The sequence below is a fragment of the Salvelinus sp. IW2-2015 genome, linkage group LG3 (assembly GCF_002910315.2).
Source record: "Salvelinus sp. IW2-2015 linkage group LG3, ASM291031v2, whole genome shotgun sequence".
NCBI lineage: Eukaryota > Metazoa > Chordata > Actinopteri > Salmoniformes > Salmonidae > Salvelinus > Salvelinus sp. IW2-2015.
The window spans coordinates 23,532,465-23,560,298 of record NC_036840.1 but is presented as its reverse complement, the minus strand read 5'-3'; the positions used below and the strand labels follow the sequence as shown (position 1 = coordinate 23,560,298).

Genomic DNA, 27,834 nt, shown 5'->3' with positions numbered 1-27,834 from the left:
TGAGTTCTTTTGATTTTCTCATGATGTCAAGCAAAGAGGCACTGAGTTTGAAGGTAGGCCTTGAAATACATCCACAGGTATACCTCCAATTGACTCACATTATGTCAATTAGCCTATCAGAAGCTTCTAAAGCCATGACATCATTTTCTGGAATTTTCCAAGCTGTTTAAAGGCACAGTCAACTTAGTGTATGTAAACTTCTGTTAACAAGCAATTTGTGTAGTGGTTGAAAAATTAGTTTTAATGACTCCAACCTAAGTGTATGTAAACTTCCGACTTCAACTGTAAGTCATTGAGAACACGTTCTCTTTTACAATAATGACCTGAAAAGAGATCCAGTTCTTTCTTAGACTCCTGTTATCACTCCACATTCCCAACAGACAATAAGACAGTCAGATATCAAGAGAAACACATTGTATTCTCACACGAGTGGTTATTAAACCTACCTCTACATGCCTTGACCCATAAACATAACATGTTAAAACCACACAGGCATGTTTTTAGCCGTTTTATCTGCTTACATAATGAATCCCACGTCGTTCTGAACCCACAACACAGTGGTTAGAAAAGTGTAAACTAGCAAAGATGATGAAAACATGATTCACAGGGGGGAAATCGCTGACACTGTTGCTGTGTTCGCTTCCAAGCTTGTGTTTCTCCAATGAAGGGTGGGGATCGGTCTGTACTTGTACTAAGAGGCATCTGTGCAGTGGCTTAGGTGATATACTGGTCTCTCTCTGGGATAATTTGGGTCATGATACTGAATCAAGTCCACTGTTTTGTCTAAATCTCTTTTTACTATCCAGAAATGAATCGATTTATAACATAGCAGTTTTAGAAATCCATCAAAAACTATTAATCGACATAAAAGATCCACCACACATTCTTTGTCCTATGCTATCCATTGAGCATGGAGCCATACTATTTTCTGTTGTACTTTTCCCATCACCTCCTCTCCTCTGTCTCTGTGGGCAACGTGTTAGGCTGGATGAATGGGTTACACATTAAGTAGATCTACTGCCTTCATAGCATGTTTGTAACTCCTTATGGGCTTCTAGCTGCTATGGTTTCCATTGTGTTTTAATTCTCTCTAACTTGCATGTTTGTTGGTGATACTGTTGGTTTACAGTACAATGCTGTTTGGTATGGTGTGGCGTGTGGATGTCGATGTATTTGCATGTCTGCCTGGCTCTTGGTTGTTGAGGACTCCCCTGTCGGCTCCAACACTAACTGATTCTCATTGGTTTGTTTTCAGGGTTTTCTTACAAGGAACGCAGACTGTAGAGTCACAAACACATCATTTGACACATCTTTGCATGGCATTCACACTTTCCCTTCAACGTGATCTTTATAGCCAGGTGGTTCTGTCGAAGGGAAAATATGAAGCAATGTTGGTCCATTATTTCAAGCACAGTGGCCCAAATTAGTTTAAAGGCATGTGATAACATGTACATAACATGTGGCCCAAATGAGCTGTAAGTAACCAGAGGGGCTGTCCGTCCGTTTCGGCACAGGGGTCTCCTGCGGCCCCCCTCTCCACGTGGCCCACGGGGTGGTGCGGGGGGCGGTGTTCCAGTTCGGGGACGTGGCGGTGTACTCGTGTTTCGGAGGGTACGCCATGGAGGGCCACAGCAGAAGTGTGTGTCTGGAGAACGGGACCTGGACCCCTCCTCCCGCCTGCAGAGGTAGAGAGACTGCACCCTTACCGCTGCGTCCTAAAAGGAGGGCATCCTCTACTCCTGACAGCTTGCGTGCCCTCCCCTCCGCTTCTCCAGTCACTTGTACTGAGCACATTCACCACTCCACTCACTTTATTTTGACATACTAGATAGCAGGGTTGTCCAGTGATGCCTGTGTCTAACCATCAGTTATGAATTGAACCGTTTCTATAAAGGAATGCTGTCTTTATGAATGCTATCTTTATCCAAGTGCATGAAGTCGCATGGTCAAGGCCCAATCACAGCATGGCTACCAGTAAAATGTTCTCATTTCTATTAAACAAGATTAGCTATTTTAACTGAATGCTTTCTCTATGGTCTATACCGGGGGTGGGCAACTCCAGTCCTCCAGGGCGTGATTGGTGTCACACTTTTTCTACATCCTTAGCAAACACAGCTGATTTAATCAAATTGCATTCTAAACTGAAGATCATGATTAGGTGATTATTGGAGTCAGGTGTGTTAGCTGGAGCTGGGGAAAAACTGTGACACCAATCCGGCCCTGGAGGACTGGAGTTGCCCACCCCTGATCTACACACTTGTGAGATGGGGACTGTTTGGAGGATGTGTCGGTATTTTGGCTTTAATAAGGCGTGTGTGTCCTTTCCTCTCCAGCGGTGTGTTGGTTACAGTGCCTGAACGAAGGGGTGTGTCAGAGACCCAACACCTGTTCCTGTCCTGAGGGGTGGATGGGCAGACTGTGTGAGGAACGTAAGTATTATAAATCGATCTATCAATCAATCACATTTATTTTGGATGGATGGGCAGACTAGTTGTGTATCTACACAAAAATAGACACACTGGGTATTGTGAATCTTTCAGACTTACTCAGCTCTCTGCTTCCATTATGACTCAGCATGCACTTCCATCAATTGTTTTGGGAAAATAATGTCATGTGATTTCCTGTAATTGAAAATGTGCCTAGGAAATGCACATAATGTGTTTGGCAGTCTCTCAAAGTATGTCACGCCCTGACCTTAGTTATCTTTGTTTTCTTTATTATTTTGGTTAGGTCAGGGTGTGACGAACGTGACAAAGTAAGAGTGATAGTGGCTTATTAGATTTCTCACTATAGCAATCTCAAATCTATCATGATGCACTGCACTCTATTCTCTAATCAATATTATTATAACTTCAATTCAATGTAATTCCTCCCTCCTGCAAATGTGTTTTTCTGTTCAGCTTTTTTGTCTCTAGATGTAACAATATTCAACTCCTGAGCATTTAAAAAACTTCCATAGGACTCCCATGGAATAATGGCACTTGCTTTTTATTGTTTTATAATCACGCAATCATTTTTCCCAAAATTGTAGCAAATTATTATATATTTTTTCTCTGTTCTGTAATATTGTAATAATACTGTAATAGGGTAATATTGTAATATACTGTAATAATATAATATTGTAATATACTGTAATAATATAATATTGTAATAATAATGTAATAATATAATATTGTAATAATACTGGAATATAATATTGTAATACATGAATAACACAATATTGTAATAATAGAGGTAGAGAGAAAGAACTAGAGTGAGCGAGTGTGAGAGAGAGAGAGGTAGCAAATGAAGAAAAAGAGATGAAAATTGAAACAGAGAGAGAGAGAGGTATTTGGATCTCACACCCTACTCTCATCACAACCAAAGAGTCTGTGTTAGAGAAAGTGGATCCACACTGCAGCCATGAGAAGGCCTACACTGTTTCACTGACTCTGGGAAATTCACTCTCTTTGACTAGATTAACTTTACAGAGTTAAAGAGATTCCCAATCCCCATCTGTGTGAAATCTTTTCACATCCTTTTTGTGCATTGTTTTCCCCGAGTGAGAGGGGTTAAGTCCGAAATGGAACCCTATTCACAGTATATAGAGCACTCCTTGATTGGGTTCTGATGAAAAGTGCCAAGCGTGTGCAAAGCTGTCATCAAGGCAAAGGGTGGAAGAACTTTGAAGAATCTCAAATATAAAATATATTTTAATTTGTTTAACACTTCTTTGGTTACTACATGATTCCATATGTGTTATTTCCTAGTTTTGATGTCTTCACTATTATTCTACGATGTAGAAAATAGTCAAAATAAAGAAAAACCCTGGAATGAGTAGGTGTGCCCAAACTTTTGACTGGTACTCAAAACTCCTAGATAGGTGCCCCACTAGCGGCAGGTAGCCTAGTGGTTAGAGCGTTGGACTAGTAACCGAAATCCCCGAGCTGACAAGGTAAAAATCTGTCGTCCTGAACAAACAGTTAACCCACTGTTCCTGGGCCATCGTTGAAAATACTGACTTGCCTAGTTAAATAAAGGTCAAATAAAAAATATATTTAAAAAACTAGCGCCATCTTTGGGTTGGCATTATGCCCATTATCTTAACATCTTCCTTTTCATATATAATTAGCTCGAGCACTTCATACCATTCTAATACCACAGTGAAAATACCTATTTACATTATCAACACCTTTTTTAACTTTAAATTCATTGTCCATCTCTTAAGGGACATAGTCCCCGTACCGCAGGGGCATTCTTATGTTAGCCCTTGTCCTACTGTGTCGCACTGGTGGAATATTGGGCACCTCTGGGACGTTGGGTACATCTGGTATCCTCGGGTCCTCTCCTGGCACCTCTCCTGGCACCTCTGGAAGCCTCATGGCCTCTCCCCCCTCTTCCACAGCCTCCTGAAATTGTAAAGGCACGGTCGGCAGAGATAACTGCCCTGTTGGGGTCTTCCCCGTCTCCTCATTATGTGCCCTGCCCACACCATCCAGAGGATATTTCCAGTCTTCCCATGTGGCCCTCCTGTGCCCTATGCTCTCCTGAACAAGGCGTTTGTCCTTCCGGTTCCTTCCGTACTTTCGGCCCTTTACTTCCATGTCATATGACCTTGCGCTGATGTGCCCTATGCATGTGCCAAGACTCCATGTGGCATCCCTGGCGTGAGGTGACAGGAGCACTCTGACAGCTTGGCCTTGTTTCATTACAGGCAGATTTTTTTGCATGCTGGTCATAGTAATGTTTTGACTTGTCCTGACGTGCACGTTTGTGTGCCTGAACATCCCTAATGACCGAAGCCCTCTGTGGGAGTATTTCTTCACGCCAAAATGGCTTGCCACACATCTGTGCTTTCCTGCATAGCCTTTGTGATGAGAGTCTTTGCTATTTTCACTGCTGACTCCGCTTTACCATTACTCTGACTGTGGTAGGATGAGGAGGTCACATGATGGAACTCCCATGCTTTTGCAAACAAAGAAAAGTCTTGACACGTAAACTGGGGCCCATTATCCGTAACTACACCACTGTCAGGTATGCCATATCTGCTAAACTGATGCTTACAACAGTCAATGATGCAAGCGGCTGTTGTGTCAATCACTTTCTCCACCTCTCAAAAATCTGAATAGTAGTCCACTACAATCAGAAAAGGAACGTTCTTGACTGTGAACAGATCCATTCCCACTTTAGACCAAGGACCTGTTGGTACGTCATGTGGGTGCAGCGTTTCCTTTTGCTGCTTAGGTAGATTAGCATTACATATGCTGCACACAGCCACAAAATGTTTCATTTCTTGGGTCATGTTGGGCCAGAATACTGAGTCTCTGGCTTTCCTGGGACTGGCTTTGACCCCTGAATGTGTCCCGCACGGATACGAGAGAGAATCATCGGGAGTAGAGTTTCTGGTACTACCACCCTGTCGCCTTTGTAGACGACCTCTTCCTGCATTGTGAGTTCGTCTCTGTTTGTCCAGTAGCTCCTCACCAGGATGGGCGTACTCTTTCTTGTGTCCGGCCAGCCTCTTCAGCTAAAAGACTGAAGCATTCGAGAAGTCTTGTCCTCTGCTGAATGAGCTTTGATAGCATCCCGTGTCCACGGGGAGATGTTTTGATCAGTAGCATGGTTCACATCTTCAACCTCAGCCTGTAGAGCATATACAGTCTCACTGGTCCAAGCAGACTAAGCTAAGGACCCTGGGACTAAACACCTCCCTCTGCAACTGGATCCTGGACTTCCTGACGGACCGCCCCCCAGGTGGTAAGGGTAGGCAACAACACATCTGCCACTCTGATCCTCAACACGGGGGCCCCTCAGGGGTGCGTGCTCAGTCCCCTCCTGTACTCCCTGTTCACTCATGACTGCACAGCCAGGCACGACTCCAACACCATCATTAAGTTTACTGATGACACGGTGATCAGGCCTAACAGTGGTAGGCCTGATCACCGACAACAATGAGAGAGCCTGACCATGTGGTGCAAGGACAACAACCTCTCCCTCAACGTGATCAAGACAAAGGAGATGATTGTGGACTACAGGAAAAGGAGGACCGAGCACACCCCCATTCTCATAGACGGGGCTGTAGTGGAGCAGGTTGAGAGCTTCAAGTTCCTTGGCGTCCACATCACCAACAAACTAACATGGTCCAAACACACCAAGACAGTTGTGAAGAGGGCACGACAAAACCTATACCCCCTCAGGAAACTGAAAATATTTGGCATGGGTCCTCAGATCCTCAAAAGGTTTTACAGCTGCACCATCGAGAGCATCCTGACGGGTTGCTTGTTACAGGTGACGACATCCTAATCAGACACTCATAATGCACCTGTTTATATATCCTAGATATGTGCCCCACTAGCGCCATCTCGGGGTTGGCATTATGCCCATTATCTTAACAGCTTTGGATGAATGACACGACAATAAGCCTCAGGATCTCGTCAAGGTATCTCTGTGCATTAAAATTGCCATCGATAAAATGCAATTGTCTTCGATATCCGTAGCTTATGCCTGCCAATACCATAACCCCACCGCCACCATGGGGCACTCTGTTCACAACGTTGACATCAGCAAACCGCTCGCCTACACGACGCCATATACATGGTCTGCCATCTGCCCGGAACAGCTGAAACTGGGATTCATCCGTAAAGAGCATACTTCTCCAGCATGACAGTGGCCATCAAAGGTAAGCATTTGCCCACTGAAGTTGGTTACGATGCTGAACTGCAGTCAAGTCAAGACCCTGGTGAGGACGACGAGCACACAGATGAGCTTCCCTGAGACGGTTTCTGACAGTTTGTGCAGAAATTCTTCAGTTGTGCAAACCGACATCAGCTGTCCAGGTGGCTGGTCTTATACAATCCCGCAGGTGAAGAAGCAAGATGTGGAGGTTCTGGGCTGGCGTGGTTACACGTGGTCTGCGGTTGTGAGGCCGGTTGGACGTACTGACAAATTCTCTAAAACGATGTTGAAGATTAATTATGGTAGAGAAATTAACATTCCATTCCCTACCAACAGCTTTGGTGGACATTCCTGTAGTCAACATGCCAATTGCACGCTTCCTCAAAACTTGAGACATCTGTGGCATTGTGTTGTGTGACAGAATTGCACATTTTAGAGTAGCCTTTTATTGTCCCAGCACAAGGTGCACCTGTGTAATGGTCATGCTGTTTAATCAGCTTCTTGATATGCCACACTTGTAAAGTGGATGGATTATCTTGGGAAATGAGAAATGCACACTAACAGGGATGTAAACAAATTTGTGCATAAAAATAATAAAAAGCTTTTTGTGTATATGGAACATTTCTGGGATCTTTATTTCAGCTCATGAAACATATGACCAACACTTTACATGTTGCGTTTATATTTCTATTCAGTAGGGTAGTACACTATATAAGGAATAGGGTGCCATTTTGGACGTAGCCAGAGAGAAGGCTGCTCTTTTGACACAGCTTGCCTGTGGTGAACGACCCCATAGGCCTAGTCAGTGAGGTGAAGGACAAATGATGATGACTTTCTGTTTCTGTTTGTCCAATCAAATCACAGCGATCTGCATCCTGCCGTGTCTGAACGGTGGGAGGTGTGTGGCGCCCTATCAGTGTGAGTGTCCCACGGGCTGGATGGGGACGCGCTGCCACAGCGGTGAGTGTGTATGTGCTGTGTACTGTATGTGCTGTGTGTGTATGTGCTCTCTCTGTTGTGTGTGTGTGTGTGTTGTGTGTGTGTGTGTGTGTGTGTGGTGTGTGTGTGTGTGTGTGTGTGTGTGTGGTGTGTGGTGTGTGTGTTGTGTGTGTGTGTGTGTGTGTGTGTGTTGTGTGTGTGTGTGTGTGTGTGTGTGTGTGTGTGTGTGTGTGTGTGTGTGTGTGTGTGTGTGTGTGTGTGTGTGTGTGTGTGTGTGTGTGTGTGTGTGAGTGTGTGTGGTGTGTTTCAGTGAGTGTGTGTGTGTTTCAGTGAGTGTGTGTGTGTTTCAGTGAGTGTGTGTGAGGAGCTCAGTGACGTAAGACAGGTCCTCCCCTTATATACTTGCTCACCTGAGGTTTCCCTACCACTTTGTGATGTCTCCCATTGACTTTCTGTAGGGGGCCTTAACTTGTATGGAATGTTTGATAAGACATTTGTATGGAAAATATTATCTTGTTGCCTCTATGGCGATAGGAGATAGTGTTAGATACTGTACAGAATGTCAACAGGATGTCACTGATAAAAGCAGTGAAGCAAAAAGCATGAAACTCAACTTACTTTGAGATGTCTCAAATGTGACAAAAGTGTAGCCTGAAATAACTAAGATTTTTCTTTAAACGTTTTTCTTAAAATTGACTTTCTGTAATAGGACTTATTTGCTGACTTAAGACATCTGTCTAAAAGATATTGAATATTGTTATAGGTTGGTAATGATTGGTGAGAAACTGATTTTTAAGTGTTGATGACATCAGGGAGAGAATTAATTAATGATCAGAGGTACTTATCCACCCATTCGGTCTGTGTCAGTGTGAGTCATACTGTAAGCTACTGTTGCAGCGGTAATGCTGCGTCCATGAAAACCAATGCGTTTGCGGTGAAAGTCATTGTTCCTTAACAGAGCCCAAAGCAAACGCTGCAATCATCATAGAAGCATGGACAGAAACCTGACCCTGTCCTGTAGAAACAGACTACCTCTCTGATTGTTAGGCTTACTGTTAAATTCTATTCAACTGTATCAATTCCTGAGGGGCAATTACTAAGGCATTGTCAGCGAGTGGCGACATCACAACGTCTGCTCTACAGTATGTTACTGTGCTTTGGTTTTTCCACACACAATGACATCATCCTCTCAATGTGGATCTGGTTAATACTGAAACCAAGAAACTAATGTCTCTTCTTTGCCATTGCATCTTTGCTCATGTCCTCTTTCTGTGTGGATGTAGTTTTGGTATGCGTCTCAGGAGAATATGAATGTGGAAAACACTACTAATAGTGATCATGTAATTTTAACGTAGCAGGTGTAAAAGAAAACGCCTGAAACTACATATACAGTTGAAGTCGGAAGTTTACATACACCTTAGCCAAATGCATTTAAACTCAGTTTATCACAATTCCTGACATTTAATCCTAGTAAAAATTCCCTGTCTTAGGTCAGTTAGGATCACCACTTTATTTTAAGAATGTGAAATGTCAGAATAATAGTAGAGAGAATTATTTATTTCAGCTTTTAGTTCATACATCATATTCCCAGTGGGTCAGAAGTTTACATACACTCAATTAGTATTTGGTAGCATTGCCTTTAAATTGTTTAACTTGGGTCAAACGTTTTGGGTAGCCTTCCACAAGCTTCCCACAATAAGTTGGGTGAATTTTGGCCCATTCCTCCTGACAGAGCTGGTGTAACTGAGTCAGGTTTGTAGGCCTCCTTGCTTGCACACGCTTTTTCAATTCTGCCCACAAATTTTCTATAGGATTGAGGTCAGGGCTTTGTGATGGCCACTCCAGTACCTTGACTTTGTCGTCCTTAAACCATTTTGCCACAACTTTGGAAGTATGCTTGGGGTCATTGTCCATTTGGAAGACCCATTTGCGACCAAGCTTTAACTTCCTGACTGATGTCTTGAGATGTTGCTTCAATATATCCACATAATTTTCCTACCTCATGATGCCATCTATTTTGTGAAGTGCACCAGTCTCTCCTGCAGCAAAGCACCCCCACAACATGATGCTGCCACCGCCGTGCTTCACGGTTGGGATGGTGTTCTTTGGCTTGCAAGCCTCCCCATTTTTCCTCCAAACATAACGATGGTCATTATGGCCAAACAATTCTATTTTTGTTTTATCAGACCAGAGGACATTTCTCCAAAAAGCACAATCTTTGTCCCCATGTGCAGTTGCAAACCGTAGTCTGGCTTTTTTATGGCGGTTTTGGAGCAGTGGCTTCTTCCTTGCTGAGCGGCCTTACAGGTTATGCCGATATAGGACTGTTTTACTGTGGATATAGATACTTTTGTAACTGTTTCCTACAGCATCTTCACAAGGTAATTTGCTGTTGTTTTGGGATTGATTTGCACTTTTCGCACCAAAGTACATTCATCTCTGGGAGACAGAACGCATCTCCTTCCTGAGCGGTACGACGGCTGCGTGGTCCCATGGTGTTTATACTTGCGTACTATTGTTTGTACAGATGAACGTGGTACCTTCAGGCATTTGGAAATTCTGAGGTCTTGGCTGATTTCTTTAGATTTTCCTATGATGTCAAGCAAAGAGGCACTGAGTTTGAAGGTAGGCCTTGAAATACATCCACAGGTACACCTCCAATTGACTCTAAAGCTATGACATCATTTTCTGGAATTTTCCAAGTTGTTTAAAGGCACAGTCAACTTAGTGTATGTGTATGTAAACTTCTGACCCACTGTAATTGTGATACAGTGAATTATAAGTGAAATCATCTGTAAACAATTGTTGGAAAAATTACTTGTGTCATGCACACAGATGTCCTAACCGACTTGCCAAAACTATAGTTTGTTAACAAGACATTTGTGAAGTGGTTAAGAGTTTTAATGACTCCAACCGAAGTGTATGTAAACTTCCGACTTCAACTGTAGATCCTCTCCACTGGTTTCAACGGGAAGAAAAAAAAACTATCGGGGGAGGTTATCTTCTGCACTGTTCAACCAATTCAGTAAATGTGGAAGAGGAGTTAAGAGTGTCGCCTTGTTAACATCCAAAAGTGGAAGTCTCGTCACAGGCACCCTTTCCATATGCAGAGGCTAGTGTAAGTGTACCTAGAAAAAGGGTGAGCACAAGTCATGCTGCACAGAGGGATGACCGCATTCCCATTTCGCCTGTGTAATTGATTACTCAGGTGAAAACGTCTTCATTTGAAAACTTTATGGTGGAAAAATCATTGGAACCATTTCCATGATTTTATGGGTATTATGACACGTCCACTGTGGCGGACTATAAGGGTTCTACCAGGAAACGTGTTTTATTATGAGGAAGTCTTGTAGTTGAGATCCTGATAACATTTACTGAATATGTGTGTGTGTGTGTGTGAGAGCTTGTTCAAATCAAATCAAATTTTATTTGTCACATGCACATGGTTAGCAGATGTTAATGTGAGTGTAGCGAAATGCTTGTGCTTCTAGTTCCGACCATGCAGTAATATCTAACAATTTCACAACAACTACCTTATACACACAAGTGTAAAGGAATGAATAAGATAATGTACATAAAATATATATATGGATGAGCGATGGCCGAACGGCATAGGCAGGATGCAGTAGATGGTATAGAGTACAGTATATACATATGAGATGAGTAGGGTATGTAAACATTATATAAAGTGGCATGTTCGTGTTGAATGAAGGATTTACAGAGGTCTTGACAGTGCGTGTGTTTTCACAGCGGTGTGCTTGTCGCCCTGTCTGAATGGTGGAAGGTGTATCAGGCCTAACCGGTGTCAATGCAGTCCAGGATGGAGCGGGCACGACTGCTCGAGGTGAGAGGACAAACATACACACACAGAGACAGACAGACTCACACTACAAACATTGGTACATCCTCACAGATCCTCACACACAAATCCCTTCTCACATTTACACACAAACTGACAATCAACACATGCATGTTCACACAATACTGTACTTCCTGCACATACTAGTACTATCAGACCAACCACAGAACAAGTGTGCTTGAGTATCCCCAGTCTGGATGGAATGACAAAGCAACATTTCCCAGGAAATAATTTGTACTCCACTTTCCCTGAATCAGGCTTTGTTTGTGTCATCATTTTGAGACGCACCCTAGTACAGTATTTCAAAGTGCACTATACAATCTCTCTGTAATGTGTGTGGGGTAGAGGAGCACTCACCAGACCTGGGTTCAGATACTATTAGAAATCATTTCACATACTTTACCAGTGCTTGATTGCCTGGCTTAAAGGCTAATAGAATAGTCCCAAAACTGCAACCCCGCCCATCTGGCATTCTAGGCAGGCTAGAGCAAGCACTCAAAGTATTTGAAAGATTTCAAATAGTAATTGAACCCAGGTGTCTCTCACCTCAGCTCTCCCTCTGTTGGGGGTGGGTCAAGGTGTGGGTGGATAGAGATAGAGGCCCAGTACTAACTCAGCACATGTCAGATGAATTGGAAGGTGATATACAGTACCTGACTGCACCACTCGAAAACAGAAAGCTCTTCTCATCTGACCACATCGATAAAGACAGGGTCAGGAATTTTTCCTGACAATGTGGATTCTTGGATTCTCTACATATTACTTATTTTTTTTAAAGTAAAAACTCAGCTTTGGGAGTCAGTTATGGGAACTCTGTTGCGCAGTGGAGGCTGGTGGGTGGAGCTATAGAATGACGAAGTCATTGTAACAGCTGGAATGGAACTAATGGAACGGAATCAAACACAAAGATATAGGAAAACACATTTGACCCCGTTCCATTTAATCCATACCAGCCATTACAATGAGCATGCCCTCCTATAGCTTCCCCCACTGCTGTGGAGTCTGTTCCAATGTACTGTAAAACTCAAGGCTGACAGGTATAACTGATTGAGTGAGAAACCGCTCACTTCCGACTCCACGGAGTCCTCATAGAAACCACTTGGCTGAGTTACGCTGTAGGGCTATCCATTTATTGTGATGACATTGTGCAGCTTACGTTCTCACGGGGAGAACAGCCAACGGGGCTTTTTTAAACCACAACAGTCAGCGCAAAACAGGAGGGCACCAATAGGACATCTATACTGGCTAATGGCAATGTTGTTCTCCATTTAAAAGCTCAGGCCAGAAGGAAAAGGAATTGAAAATGCCATTAAAAAAAGCTGTAGTCTAATTTTCTCTCTCTCTCTCTACTTTACAGAAAAAGAAAATCTGGATATTTCCATTTTTAAGAAGTCCATTCAGCGTGAAAGATCTTGCTCTCGAATGGGAGTTTTGTATAATTATTTCATAATTGTAAACCATGCATTCTCTCCTCTCAAAAAACCCGATACATTTTGTAAAATAAAGCTGTATTTTTTCATGTAGAAAATCAACAGTATTAACTATATGCTGCTATATACTTGTATGTGTAAAAACTGTGATTGTCCAATGTGTAAACTATTCTCACATTTCTATTAAAGCAGAAAATACAGTAGAATCTGTTCCATTCCCTCCTTTTTCAGATGCAAGCCTAGTGTATTAGCCTCCCCTTCACTTTAATGGTGCTTCTAGTCAATAGCCATAGTGCTTGAGATGCATAGGAGGGAGTAAATATTCCATAGTCATTTAGAAGTCTTAATGGGCTCTCCCGCCACTGTAGTTACTAAATGAGGCATTACATGATGCTTTCGAACATATAGAATCTAAGGCCAAAACAGACATTTCTAAAATAAAATGTACCCTGAAGACAGCTTGCCTGTCAAAACGTTGGTAAATTAAATATTTTTGCYTCTGAGCTCCTAGAGTGTGCGGCTCTCCTTTATTTTTAAGTTTACTCCGCTAGCCAGCACCTCGCCTAAATAGGTGTGCGTTTCTTTTTCTTCTAAAATAAATGTTATACCATCAAATAGGGGATGCTTATGTTTGTCCTTTGTCAAACATGTACAAGAGTGTAATCTGTAAAAAAAGTGGCATGAAATAGATTTGTTGCTGTTGCACATCTCACTCCCCCAGAGACACCGTCGGAGAGTGGAGTCACGGTAAGGGATTCATTATTGACGGTGACCCTGGAGCAATTAGGGTTAAGTGCCTTGCTCAAGGGCAGAGCAGATTTTTCACCTCGGGGATTTGAACTAGCAATGTTTTGTGTACTGGCCAAACCCTCTAGGCTACCTGCCGCCTACTAAATCCAGAAACACTAGGCTATAAACAAACCATCCACATGTCACACATGCACTCAAAATTCTAATCTAGAAGATTAACTATACAAGTATTGACTACACCCGCATGCATAGTGCAACACTTACAGTATGTGTCCCACCTTGTCCGTTAACTCATCCATAAAAAACATGGGAACTCACACCAAATTTCAGAATGAATCTTAATTTATTGAACACACCCACACAACAGAATATAAACAATACAACATAGCTCTAAGATTTAAAAACAGGGTTTATAATATGGTCCTTTTAAAGAGAAACTCCTGAGATGAATAATAACATAATACTCATACACTGGAGGATTTAGAGGCATGATTTGGTCTGAAAATTAAGAAAAAACTATAATTAAGATTTTACTGAATGTTGGATTGTGGAATCTTTCCATCGAGAGGGAGTTGGAATATGTTTTATAGACATGGTTGGTGGTTGTTTTTCTACAGCATCTGTGTGTGGCAGCATTAGCCTCATGACCTCAGGGCCTTGACCTTCTCCTCCAGCGTGGCTTGGTTGGCCCCAGAAAAATCATCCACCTGGGAACGACACCAGGAGAACTTACAATCACTTTCAATGTACTGTAGCAATGGTTCAAAATCATGGGCTAGCATAGTAGTATAAACACTATACCGCACTACTAGGCCTGTACTAAATCTAACATTGTCTTAGTCACATAAAGATACATGAAAACACCCACCTTTTCCCCATTCTTGTAGAAATGGAACGTTGGCATGCATTTGATTTCACAGTGTTGGGCCACATCCTACAGTAACAGAGAGAATGAATGGTGATTTAAACAGACCCTTGTGTTTATTAACCCCTTATCCATGGGGATAAGGAGCTTTGATAAGGTAGTAGTCCAAAAACAGTCAGTCTATAAAAAACAACAACATCCATGTGGTTGAGTAACACCCAGTAAGGAAGGTCTTAGTTAGGACAACCCTGTCCAGCTTAACTGACTGTGCAAAATGCCTCAAGCCTGTAGTCAAGCAAACGAGTAGGTCTTGGAAAACCCCACCATTACACAAAGCGACTCCATGTAACCATAGCAACCCCAGTTTCCTGCAAAACAACGATAACCTTTCACTTGAAAACTGAGACAGGAAAGCAGGGTCATTAGTAGCTGTATAACTAGTGGTGCACGACTCCAAATCATACACCACTAGTTGGTCATTAGCAGAGCTGTCTCTGCTTTCCCGTCTTTACAAAATCTTGGCCGACTCAAAATCTTGGATATTTCTGAAGCGCACTCTACACTGAGCCTATTCTTTGCCATGTTATAGCCCTATTCGGACGGGTATTAGAGACGTTGGTTATGTAATTATCAAAGCATGTGCGTTATTCCGGAAGACGATTCACACAGGATTAGTCCCAACTCTCCAAACTGTAATTCTGAATTTTGACTCATGACGGAAACCTGGAGGTTTTTATTGTAGGCGTGAAGATATCTAAAACGCCATGTCTAGACGATAATTGACTACACTGATAACTCTTGCTTGGCTGCCAAATGTGTCCCCACAATATTATAATTGTAGAGAGAAGAAAAAAAGTGATCCTTAATATTTTAGCGATCCATGGTAGACGTCCTTCCTAATAACTATGCCCCCTCCCATCCTGCTGATTTGAGCTGCTGAACCGCATTTGCAAGCAGAAAAATAACATTTAGCTGTGATGCCCTGCTTTGCGATCTATTGCCTAGGGTAGGGCTCTTCAAAACTGTTCGAGGAGCATTACCATCCTGTAGGTTCACTCCAACCCTAAATCTAGCACATCTGATTCAATAATTAACAGGTTGATGAGCTTAATTTAAAAGAATTATAATAATCTGGTTAGTTACAACTGTGGTTGAAGCCCAAACAATTTTCTAAACTACAAGGTAGCTCTCCAAGGACAGGGTTGGAGAGCCCCGACCTAGGCCATCAACAGCCAGCCAGGGTTTCATTAAATAAGCTATAGGCACAACTTTTTATTGCACATTTTAAGACTAAATTTATGAATTTGGTGATGTTCGAATTTAATTCACTGGCACTATGAAGACTATCTTACGCCTCGATCACACAGACAGCGTCATTGCATTTTGGTACACTAGAAGTACATTCATTTCCAATGGAACACCGAGTTTGCCTTGCAGCATTCCGTGGCAGAGGCAGTTGCCGAGCATTGTGTGGCGCATACGTTGGATTTAACGAATGTATGCGTCAATGTATGCGTAGATGGCTTGACAGAAATAGTCAAGCCATACTCATTGATAGCCTAATCCTACACTTTAATATACAATGCGTTGCTAGACAACACGTTGTGAGATACAGATTACCAAGATATATCCCATCTATGCGATTAGCTGCCGTACTTACAACACAAACACTCCCATTGTTCATAGCGAGCTAGCGAGGGATGGAGAGAGCGGGGAGGGCCACAGTATAGACATGTCCATCGCGGGTGAGAAGAGTTCAATGTTTTTCAGTTTGGGATTTCTTAAAAATCGTTAAAAGGCTCCCAAATTCATTTAAGCGTCCACACCCCTAATCTCTATTCAGATGACACTGCTGTGTGACTCACCGCTGCGTCGTCAACGTCCACCTTGAGGAAAACCACGTTACTGTTCTCTGGTTTTTCCGACATCCCCTGTACAGAAGTAAAGAGCAGAGGTTAAAGGTCATGGGTCAGCAAAACATCAATGGAAAAACAGGCCTAATACTGTATAGTCTCAACCAGTTGACTTGGGCATAACAGCTCGTGTTCATAGACATAACATACAAAAAGGGGTATTGATAGAAGACGCACACCATTGTTTTTTGTGGCGGACTTGATTTTTGATTTACACTACCACTAGTGCCATGTAATAGACGTTTCAGAGGTGACAATGCATCTTTTGGGTCAGTGTAACATGAGTTGCAGGCAGCAGTATCACATCTACAGCTGTGGTAGTGGTGAGAACATGCTTTACTTTGCCCCAAGCCATAAAGCCCCAAGTTGTGTTCAAATGGACTGAAACTACTTGAGTTGTCTAATAGAAATCTCATTTTTGTTTTCTGTTTCATTTCAAAATATTTTGCTACGCCTTACTGAACAACATCCTCAGTGGGCTTTTGATTCACCATCGCTCATTAGCATTCTGGTTAGAGATCATATTATGGGTCCTTCACATGATAAGCGCAAAGCGCTGAGTCCTGGAGGAGGCTCTCCCGATGGTCACCAAGACAACACAGGGCTCAGTCAGAGACAGGGTCAGTATTCCAAATGCCACCCCATTCCCTATATAGGGCACTACTTTGACCAGAGCCCATATGGACTATGGTCAAAAGTAGTGCACTATGTAGGGAATAGGGTGGCATTTGGGATGCAAGCCAGGGTTTTCCCATTATCTCTCTGGCTCAGACCAAGCGCTTCAGACAACTCCCACTTGGCATGAGGCCTCTCACTGGAGAACATCAGACAGCTACAACTAGCAGAGGCGGTTGTGCCATGTCATTTCTGCAAGCCATGACACCCACCATCTCCGATTGTTCAGAAATAATTTCTGTAGTTAGGAACGCTAATCGTATGCGTTTCTACAACATTTTATTGAAAAAAAAATGGAGCCGGAGGAGATGGCTGCCGTTTTACTGTCTCCTAACCAAATTATGCGTTTTGTCGCGTTATTTGTTACTTATTTTGTACATAATGTTTCTGCCACCGTCTCCTATGACTGAAAAGAGGTTTAGATATGACAGCGCTTACTCACAAAATACAGTCACAAATATCCTACCAACAGGACATTAAAAACTGTAATATCTTATGTTTCATCGAGCCGTGGCTGAATGACGACATGAATAACATACACTGTATCGGCAGCATAGAACAGCAGCCTCTAGTAAGACAAGCGGTGGCGGTCTATGTATATTTGTAAACAACAGCTGGTGCATGAGGGGAAGTCTCAAGGTTTTGCTCGTCTGAGGTAGTGGATCTCATGATAAGCTGTAGACCACACTGTCTACCTAGAGAGTATCGATATTCCTCGTAGCTGTCTATTTACCACCACAAACCGATGTTGACACTAAGACCGCACTCATGGAGCTGTATAAGACCATAAGCAAACAGGAAAACGCTCATCCAGAGGCGGAGCTCCTAGTGGCCGGGGACTTAATACAGGGAAACTTAAATCCGTTTTTACAAATGTCTACCAGCATGTTAAAAGTGCAACCAGAGAAACAAAATAACTCCAGAACACCTTTTCTTCACAGACGCGTACAAAGCTCTCCCTCACCCTTCATTTGGCAAATCTGACCATAATTCTATCCTCCTAATTCCTGCTTACAAGCAGAAACTAAAAGCAAGAAGCACCAGTGACTGTCAATAAAGTCGTCGGATGACGCAGATGCTAAGCTACAGGACTGTTTTGCTAGCACAGACTGGAATATGTTCCGGGATTCTTCCAATGGCATTGAGGAGTACACCACATCAGTCACTGGCTTCATCAATAAGTGCATCGATGACGTCGTCCCCACAGTGACCGTGTGTACATACCCCAAACAGAAGCCATGGATTACAGGCAATATCCTCACTGAGCTTTAGTGTAGAGCTACCGCTTTCAAGGAGCGGGACTCTAACCCGGAAGCTTATAAGAAATCCCGCTATGCCCGCCAACGAACCTTCAAACAGGCAAAGTGTCAATACAGGAACTAAGATTTCATTTTCCTACACCATGTCCGACGCTAATCGGATGTGGCAGGGCTTGCAAACTATTACAGACTACAAAAAGGAAGCACAGCCGCAAGCTGTCCAATGCCTACAAGACAAGCTAAATCTCTTCTATGCTCGCTTCGAAGCAAGCAACACTAAAGCATGCATGCGCGCATCAGCTGTTCCGGACGACTGTGATCACGCTCCGCCACAGCCGACATGAGTCAGACTTTTAAAACAGGGTCAACAGTCACAAGGCCACAGGTCCTGATGGATTACCAGAACACGTACTCCAAGCATGCACTGACCAACTGGCAAGTGTCTTCACTGACATTTTTCAACCTGTCCCTGACCGAGTCTAATACCAGCATGCTTCAAGCATGCTGGTATTAGTGCCCAAGAACCCTGTGCCCAAGAACACTAAAAGTAACCTGCCTAACTGACTACCAACCAGTAGTACTCCCATCTGTAGCCATGAAGTGCTTCGAAAGGCTGGTCAAGGCTCACAACACCATTATCCCAGAAATACTAGACTCACTCCAATTTGCATACCGCCCCAACAGATCAACAGATGACGCAATCTCAATCACAATCCACACTGCCCATTCACACCTGGACAAAAGGAACACATGTGAGAATTCTAATTGACTACAGCCCAGGATTCAACACTATAGTGCCCTCAAAGCGCATCACTAAGCTAAGGACCCTGGGACTAAACACCTCCCTCTGCAACTGGATCCTGGACTTCCTGACGGGCCCCGCCCAGGTGGTAAGGGTAGGAAACACATCCACCACACTGATCGTCAACACGGGGGCCCCTCAGGGGTGCGTGCTCAGTCCCCTCCTGTACTCCCTGTTCACTCAAGACTGCACGGGCAGGCACGACTCCAACACCATCATTAAGTTTGCATACAACTCAGTGGTAGGCCTGATCACCGACAACGAGACAGCCTATAGGGAGGGGGGGTCAGAGATCTGGCCGTGTGGTGCCAGGATAACAACCTCTCCCTCAACATGATCAAGACAAAGGTGATGATTGTGGACTACAGGAAAAGGAGTACCGAGCACGCTCCCATTCTCATCGACGGGGTTGTAGTGGAGCAGGTTGAGAGCTTCAAGTTCCTTGGTGTCCACATCACCAACAAACTATCATGGTTCAAACACCTCAAGACAGTTGTGAAGAGGGTATAAAGGCCTATTCCCCCTCAGGAGACAGAAAAGATTTGTCATGGGTCCTCAGATCCTCAAAAATGCCTACAACTGCACCATCAAGAGCATCCTGACTGGTTGCGTCACTGCCTGGTATGGCAACTGCTCGGCCTCCGACCACAAGGCATACGGCCCAATACATCACTGGGGACAAGCTTCCTGCCATGCAGGACCTCTATACCAGGCGGTGTAAAAGGAAGGCCCTAAAAATAGTCAAAGACTCCAGCCACCCTAGTCATAGACTGTTCTCTCTGCTACCGCATGGCAAGCGGTACTGGAGCACCAAGTCCAGGTCCAAATGGCTTCTCAACAGCTTCTACCCCCATGCCAAAAGACTCCTGAACAGCAAATCAAATGGCTACCCAGACAATTTGCATTGTCCCCCCTCTTTCACACTGCTGCTACCCTTTATTTTCTACTCCCTTTTTCCTCCACAATTTCGTGGTATCCAGTTGGTCGTTAGTCTTGTCCCATCGCTACAACTCCCGTACGGACTCGGGAGTCCAAGGTCGAGAGCCATGCGTCCTCCGAAACACTACCCAATCAAGCCGCACTGCTTCTTGACAACAACCACTTAACCAGGGAAGCCAGCCGCACCAATGTGTTGGGAAGAAACACCGTACACCTGGCGACCATATCAGTGCGCACTGCGCCCGGCCTGCCACAGGAGTCACTAGTGCAGACGGCCGTGACTGGGAGACCCATGGGACATTGACATCCCTCCTGGCCAAAACCCTCCCCTAACACGGACAACGCGGGGCCAATTTTGCGCCGCCCCATGGGTCTCCCGGTCACGGCCGGCTGCGACAGAGCCTGGACTCGAGCCCAGAATCTCTAGTGGCCTTAGACCACTGCGCCACTCGGGAGGCCCATACTATTTATCTATGCGTAGTCACTTTAATAACTACCTACATATTACCTCGACTGACCTGTACCCCCACACATTGACTGTGTACTGGTACCCCCTGTATATAGCCTGGCTAATGTTATTTTACTGCTGCTCTTTAATTAACCAACAATACAGTTAAGAAAAATAAGTGTTAAGGCCTTATAAGTAAGCATTTCCCTGTAAGGTCTACTACACCTGTTGTATTCGGCGCAAGTGACAAATAAAATGTGAAATATAATCTGAGAAGTTTAGTTAATTGATTACACCCAAATTGTCCATTTTAATGTTTAAGATAATGGCTTGGGGGGGGGTCAAATAATGGCGTGGAGGGGGGGGGGTCCTTGGGTGGCTTTTTACCATTTATTTGGATTCCTCATGTCTAACTCATTAATAGAAAAAACGTTATCAGAATCAGATCTTCGGTACTACATTTATTGAATATTATATGAATCCTATAAAAAAATATATTTAAAAGCCAATTTGGGTGCAAGCAATTAGATTAATTTATGATATTTCAACAAAATAATGTTGCAGGAATGCTAATCTTATATTTTCTAACAATCTGAGATGGGTATCAAAATAATCTGAGCTTTTTGAGGTTGACTGACCCTAGGGACACATCATGGACCCATAGACACACTACATGACCAAAAATGTGTATACACCTGCTCGTCAAACACCTCATTCCAAAATCATGAGCATTCATATAGAGTTGGTCCCGCCTTTGCTGCTATAACAGCCTACACTCTTCTGGGAAGGTTTCCACTAGATGTTGGAACATTGCTGTGGGGACTTGCTGCCATTCAGCCACAAGAGCATTAGTGAGGTTGGGCGATTAGGCCTGGCTCGCAGTTGGCGTTCCAATTCATCCCAAACGTGTTCGATGGGGTTGAGGTCAGGGCTCTGTGCAGGCCAGTCAAGTTCTTCCACACCGATCTCAACAAACCATTTCTGTATGACCTCGCTTTGTGCATGGGGGTATTCATGCTGAAACAAAAAATGGCCTTCCCAAACGGTTTCCAAAGTTCGAAGCACAGAATCGTCCAGAATGTCATTGTATAATCTAGCGTGAAAATGTCCCTTCACTGGAACTAAGGGGCCTAGCCCGAACCATGAAAGAGAGCCCCAAACCATTATATCTCCAATGGCAGCGAGATTTACGCCACTCCAACCGATACTTGGTATTGCGCATGGTGATCTTAGGCTTGTGTACGGCTGCTCAGGCCATGGAAACCCATTTCACGAAGCTCCCAAAACGTTATTGTGCTGACGCTGCTTGCTTCCAGAGGAACTCGGTAGTGAGTGTTGCAACCAAGGACAAACAACTGGTACGTGCTACAGCACTCGGGGGTCCCTTTCTGTGAGCTTGTGAGGGCTACCATTGCTGCTCCTAGAATTTTCCACGTCACAATAACCGCACAGTTGACCGGGGCAGCTCTAGCAGGGCAGAAATTTGACTGACTTTTTGGAAAGGTGGCATCCTATGACGGTGCCACATTGAAAATCACTGAGCTATTCAGTACGGGCCATTTTACTGTCAATGTTTGTCTATGGAGATTGCATGGCTATGTGCTTGATTTTAAACACCTGTCAGCAACAGGTGTGGCTGAAATGGCCAAATCCACTAATTTGAAGGGGTGTCCACATATATATATACACACACTTTCGTATATATAGTGTATCTGAAATGGTACCCTATTTCCTATATAGTGGACCTATGGACCCTTTCCAAAAGTAGTGTACTAGGTAGTAGGTCGCCATTTCAGGCGCAGACATATCTCTAGGCTGGTAGACCACTCACTTTGAAGAAGGGAGCAATGTTCTTGCAAGGGCCGCACCAGGTGGCTGTGAAGTCCACTACCACCAGCTTGTCTCCTGCTTCCGTCAGGGCATTGAGAAAGCCATCCTACAGAACAATAGAGTATATAAATAGGTTATTGGCAAAACATTGGAGAATATAGAATACATTATTGGTTGACAGGAACATGATAGTAGGACCTTGCTTAGTGCCAGGACAATAAGACACATCTTAACCAATGACAGTCAAAAATAAAGTAAAAAGAACACACATCTCTGGAGACTAAGCAAATGTCTGTGCATCTTAGACCACACAAGATCGTGATTTAGTCAATCCTCTGAAGGCATTCATTCATCCCATGTCAAGATCATCACCACAGACATCAGTAATCGACTGCCTATGCTCTCACAGTTATCATACACACTTGTAATTGACCATCGATGCTCCTCAGGCTCGATTGGAGAGGACTTGTGATCTGGATCTGCTCAAAGGGAGTCTTAAAATCTACTAAAAGCCCACACTAATTCATATGTCAACTCGTTTGAGGCTGGACCAGGAGCCTTGATTGGTAGCTTATTTTAAACACCACCACCCATACTGCCTGGGTCAGATGCCATCTGCTCAACACTGAAATCAAAGACTAGCCTCTGCCTAGACAAAGAAGTACTCAAGGAGCCTACCGTTACTCCTTTAGATCCAAGGACCTAATATGATATATTCAGAGGTAGACTGGCTCTGGCAGCCAAAAACTCCATCTAAGTGTGATTAGATTCTAAATTGCGATTCGGTTCTAGAAACGTAAAAGGGATTTACATTTCATATCACGTCAAAATAATGTCATTAATGCAAAAAACACACTGTTTTAACCGTCTCCATCACATTTGCAGCCGAGAGTATTTCAGTGACAACACATTTGTCAGCCTTCTTCCGTCACACACAGGTGTTCAGAGCATGCTAGATAGCTAATTAACACAGATGGTCCATCAGTCTTCAGTAAACACTCGCTGGAACACGGAGATATGGCCGCGTGGCAACACGAAGCCTATAAAAAAGGTGTGCGTCAATGTAATGTTTTTTGGGAAATTATTGCTCGCTGATATGAAAGGTCCTTATGCGTCCAACATTGTACCGCAAGCAATGCATGTTGATGTTCAGACTTAACAAAACTCAGCCATCTTATTCCAATGACTTGTGTAATGTAAAATGGAACTGAGAGTCATGATCAAGGGCTAGCTTCTGCTCAGTCCCCAACAACCAGGTGTTCCGGGTTTTCAGGGAAAATTTAAAGAGCCTGTGACGTAGCTTCCACTTTTGGCGTTAACAAAGCGACACGTCATCTCAACTACTCCTCCACATTTACTGGATTGGTTTAACAGTGCAGAAGAGAACATTGACAGTCCCCCCCCCCCCCCATCTCATTAAGACCAGTATGTAGGGTATGCAAAATGTTGTGGTCAGTGGATAAACTAAGCTGAATAGGTCTGAAAATTAACTATTCGCCAGTTATTGTTGTCCATGGTGTAATCATGTCTAACATGGCAGCTCATGGGCACACATGCTATGTGTAGATAGCTGGGTCCCTTGGCATCCACGATTAGCTAGCTAGTTGGCTACTGCATGGTCCCTTCTACTATAGCCATGATCATACTTGCATGGCCAGTGAGACAGAATGCTAGCTAGCAAACTAGCTATCCTAAATGTGATGGTCACTGGATAAACTAGGAGTTGAATAGTAGCCGTTTGTTGCCACTCATGGTGGAATCATATCTAACCCGCAGGCTCCTGAAGCCTAGCATGTCCCCATGAGCTTCCGAGTCTAGCTAATGTTAGCTAGCCTTGAGAATTAGCTGAGCTGTTATAAGAAAATGGCTGATTTGAATCAATGTAACTAGCTAGCAAGATTAACTGTCACTTAAATTTGTAGTTACTACTGGTTTCAGATCAGACGCGAGAGAAATCAGCCACCTTATTTTGTGTTACGGTAAGGGCTCAGAGTGACACTCACTCAAGGCTCAACCAATCACCCGACAGGTTCTATGTTGAGAATCATGAATATTCATGAAGTTTCCCCCCGCCTTCCTAGAGAAGGGAATTTTGCATAGGAGTATCTAGTTTCAGGCCTTTATTTTACACCTTCTACATTACACAAGAGATCCACATAGCACATTGGGGGTTATGAAACAACAGAAGCCCATTCATTTTCATTGAAGAAATCAAAGTGGGCAGGGACCGTTGGGCAATGCCAGCATTGGCGAGGGACGTGAATACGGCATGACCAAAGTTGGGGAAAGCTGAACTTTATGCAAATACTCGTGACAGATTTACTATTGACCAATCAAAGCTCACTATAGTTTCCAGACCCTACTGGATTGGCTGTTGATACCTAGCTCTACTTAGCCTGCTTGCACAAACATGGTGAAGCAAGCGTGCCTACTACATTTAAACTGGTTAATCTACATAATCCCCAAGAGTAATGATTTATCATGAGGACCATAATAAAAACTAGTAATGCTGCATACTCAAAAGGTTAAAAATTTCACTTTTCTGGTAAAACACTTGATAAATTCCTGAGGTGTAGTCAATTGAGGACACAAGCTGAAGTACACAGTACAAATATGATAAAATTACATTTGATATGCCTTTCCTATCGAACAAAATTGCATAAATAAGGCTTGAAATTACATGCTTTCTAAATATAAAAACTCAGCAAAAAAAGAAACATCCCTTTCAGGACCCTGTCTTTCAAAGATAAGTTGTAAAATCCAAATAACTTCAGATCTTCATTGTAAAGGGTTTGAACTGTTTCCCATGCTTGTTCAATGAACCACAAACAATTAATGAACATGCACCTGTAGAACGGTCGTTAAGACACTACAGCTTACAGACGGTAGTCAATTAAGGTCACATTTATGAAAATAGGACACTAAAGAGGCCTTTCTACTGACTCTGAAAAACACCAAAGATGCCCAGGCTCCCTACTTATCTGCGTGAACATGCCTTCGGCATGCTGCAAGGAGGCATGAGGACAGCGCTACAGGGAGACAGGACGGACAGCTGATCATCCTCGCAGTGGCAGACCACGTGTAACACCTGCACAGGATCGCTACATCTGAACATCACACTACGGGACAGGTACAGGATAGCAACAACTGCCTGAGTTACACCAGAAACGCACAATCCCTCCATCAGTGCTCAGACTGTCCGCAATAGGCTGAGAGAGGCTGGACTGAGGGCTTGTAGGCCTGTTGTAAGGCAGGTCCTCACCAGACATCACAGGCAACAACGTCGCCTATGGGCACAAACCCACCGTCGCTGGACCAGACAGGACTGGTAAAAAGTGCAATTCACTGATGAGTCACAGTTTTGTCTCACCAGGGGTGATGGTCGGATTCGTGTTTATTGTCGAAGGAATGAGCATTAAACCGAGGCCTGTACTCTGGAGCGGGATCGATTTGGAGGTGGAGGGTACATCATGGTCTGGGGCGGTGTGTCACAGCATCATCGGACTGAGCTTGTTGTCATTGCAGGTAATCGCAACGCGTTACAGGGAAGACATCCTCCTCCCTCATGTGGTACTCTTCCTGCAGGCTTATCCTGACATGACCCTCCAGCATGACAACGCCACCAGCCATACTGCTCGTTCTGTGCGTGATTTCCTGCAAGACAGGAATGTCAGTGTTCTGCGATGGCCAGAGAAGAGCCCGGATCTCAATCTGGCAAATCTGGGGCAGTCCATGAGGAGGAGATGCACTGCATTACTTAATGCAGCTGGTGGCCACACCAGATACTGACTGTTACTTTTGATTTTGACCCCCCCTTTGTTCAGGGACACATTATTAAATTTCTGTGGAACTTGTTCAGTTTGTCTAAGTTGGTGAATCTTATGTTTATACATGTTAAGTTTGCTGAAAATAAACGCAGTTGACAGTGAGGACGTTTCTTTTTTTGCTGAGTTTAGTGTAATCAAATTATAAAATGATTAACTAAGATTTAACCTTCCTTAACTGTAAAATGCATATTTGTATGTATAGTGTTAAAGAAAATGTGCATATGTTCTACAGGTCTCTTGATCAAAAGGTCTGCCAAACATCGCTGTGAACGTCTCCCAGATCTTGGCTTCCTGAACTCATTAGAAACTCACCTTTCATCTCATATTCATCTTGTCAGTCTATGACAAACATAAAGTGTTGTTTTAATCTGAATTATTTTAGATGAATGGCTATAAAAATCGATCTCTAAATGTGCTGCCGCTATGAAACCACTCTGCGATGTGCGGTTCAGCCAGGAGTTGATGGGGAAACAGAAGATGGAATGAAATGGTAGGAGGGACATCCCAGCAAGTGGTTTCAGATTTCACATCTACATCACACAGGCTCAGAAAATAAAAACTCTGTGGGAACCTGGGCTATCACTCAACACAAGCCATTTGGAAGTGATTGGAAATGATGCAGACAATTACATTGATGGAGACAACCTGCAATATTAAAGCTGGTCTAACCCCTATTTGTTTGTTAGTTTGCCTAATTTCAGTTTGTGACAAAACAAGCTAACGTTAGTGTAGAGAATCATTGTACCATCTGCTGTGAAATATATTTCCTATAACCAAAAATATTGTATTTTCACCTGTTTGAAGCTGGTGTAGGCTACAAAACAGAAAGTATAAGATGCGAAAACTTAAAGGGAAGCATAGAACACATTCAAGGGATCTAAAGCTTTTTAGAGTTGCTTTCAATGAGTGACAGATTTACAACTCCCATTTCGATGTGAATTTGGTCGTTTCGCCCAAACAAAAACATTTGATCTAGCTATGTAGTTATTTAGCCCGCAAACTATCGCGATGAACACTTTTCGTTGGCCATTAGGTAGGTAGCTAGTGTTATGGGTGTAAAATGGCATCAACGTGCCATTTTACACCCATAACAAATGACATTCAAACAGCTAGTTAGCGGTAAACTAGGAATTAACATTTGATGAGAGGCGCGGCGACGGGAACACTCTAATCTAAATGCTCTAAACGTTTCAAAACGACCAAACTGAATATGTCTTACCTTATCGTCAATGACAATAATCATGTTGACAGTACGCAAAGTTACAGCACACTCCTGTAGAAGCAAGCAGTTTCCTGGGTGAAGTGTGACAAAAACTGACGGGCTGGGTTTATAAACGCCGCTCATAAGCCCTGCCCTTCGAGGCCAAAGCATGAACAAACTTTTTGATCGGGATGATACATAGAAATATTCTAGCATCTGCTACATGCAATGTATAGGACACATTCTCGTAAATTGTCGTTGTTTAAATGTTTTATGTAATTTTCATATTTTATGTGTAGTCTGCAAATCAAGTATGCAAATTACTTGTGTCATGTGGATGGGGTAGTTTATAATATTTCCTAACATGAATCAAAAGTGATCATACTTGGTTTGAAACAGTATAGTATAAATACTTAATCTCATCTGCCCACGGGAGATTAATG

At 43.4% G+C, this 27,834-nt stretch overlaps 2 protein-coding genes across 2 annotated transcripts in view; one reads left to right on the top strand and one right to left on the bottom strand.

Annotated features, from left to right (window-relative positions):
• The window catches only part of svep1 (sushi, von Willebrand factor type A, EGF and pentraxin domain containing 1), a 143,421-nt gene extending 130,333 nt beyond the window's left edge, over positions 1-13,088 (top strand). Inside the window, exons 43-47 of the mRNA XM_024011308.2 lie at positions 1,515-1,685; positions 2,334-2,429; positions 7,519-7,614; positions 11,344-11,437; positions 12,810-13,088. Of these exons, the coding sequence (XP_023867076.2) occupies positions 1,515-1,685; positions 2,334-2,429; positions 7,519-7,614; positions 11,344-11,437; positions 12,810-12,840 (488 nt within the window). The 3' untranslated portion in view covers positions 12,841-13,088. The remainder of the gene's footprint in view (positions 1-1,514; positions 1,686-2,333; positions 2,430-7,518; positions 7,615-11,343; positions 11,438-12,809) is intronic.
• Positions 13,089-13,952: 864 nt separating this feature from the next.
• Positions 13,953-27,773, bottom strand: txnb (thioredoxin b). Its single transcript, XM_023972220.2, has 5 exons — positions 27,410-27,773; positions 22,365-22,469; positions 16,363-16,428; positions 14,501-14,566; positions 13,953-14,339 (listed from the first exon to the last, which is right to left on the bottom strand). Exons 1-5 carry the CDS (start codon positions 27,605-27,607, stop codon positions 14,274-14,276), a joined length of 501 nt encoding a protein of 166 aa, XP_023827988.2. The 5' UTR covers positions 27,608-27,773; the 3' UTR covers positions 13,953-14,273.
• Between the last annotated feature and the right edge of the window lie 61 nt (positions 27,774-27,834).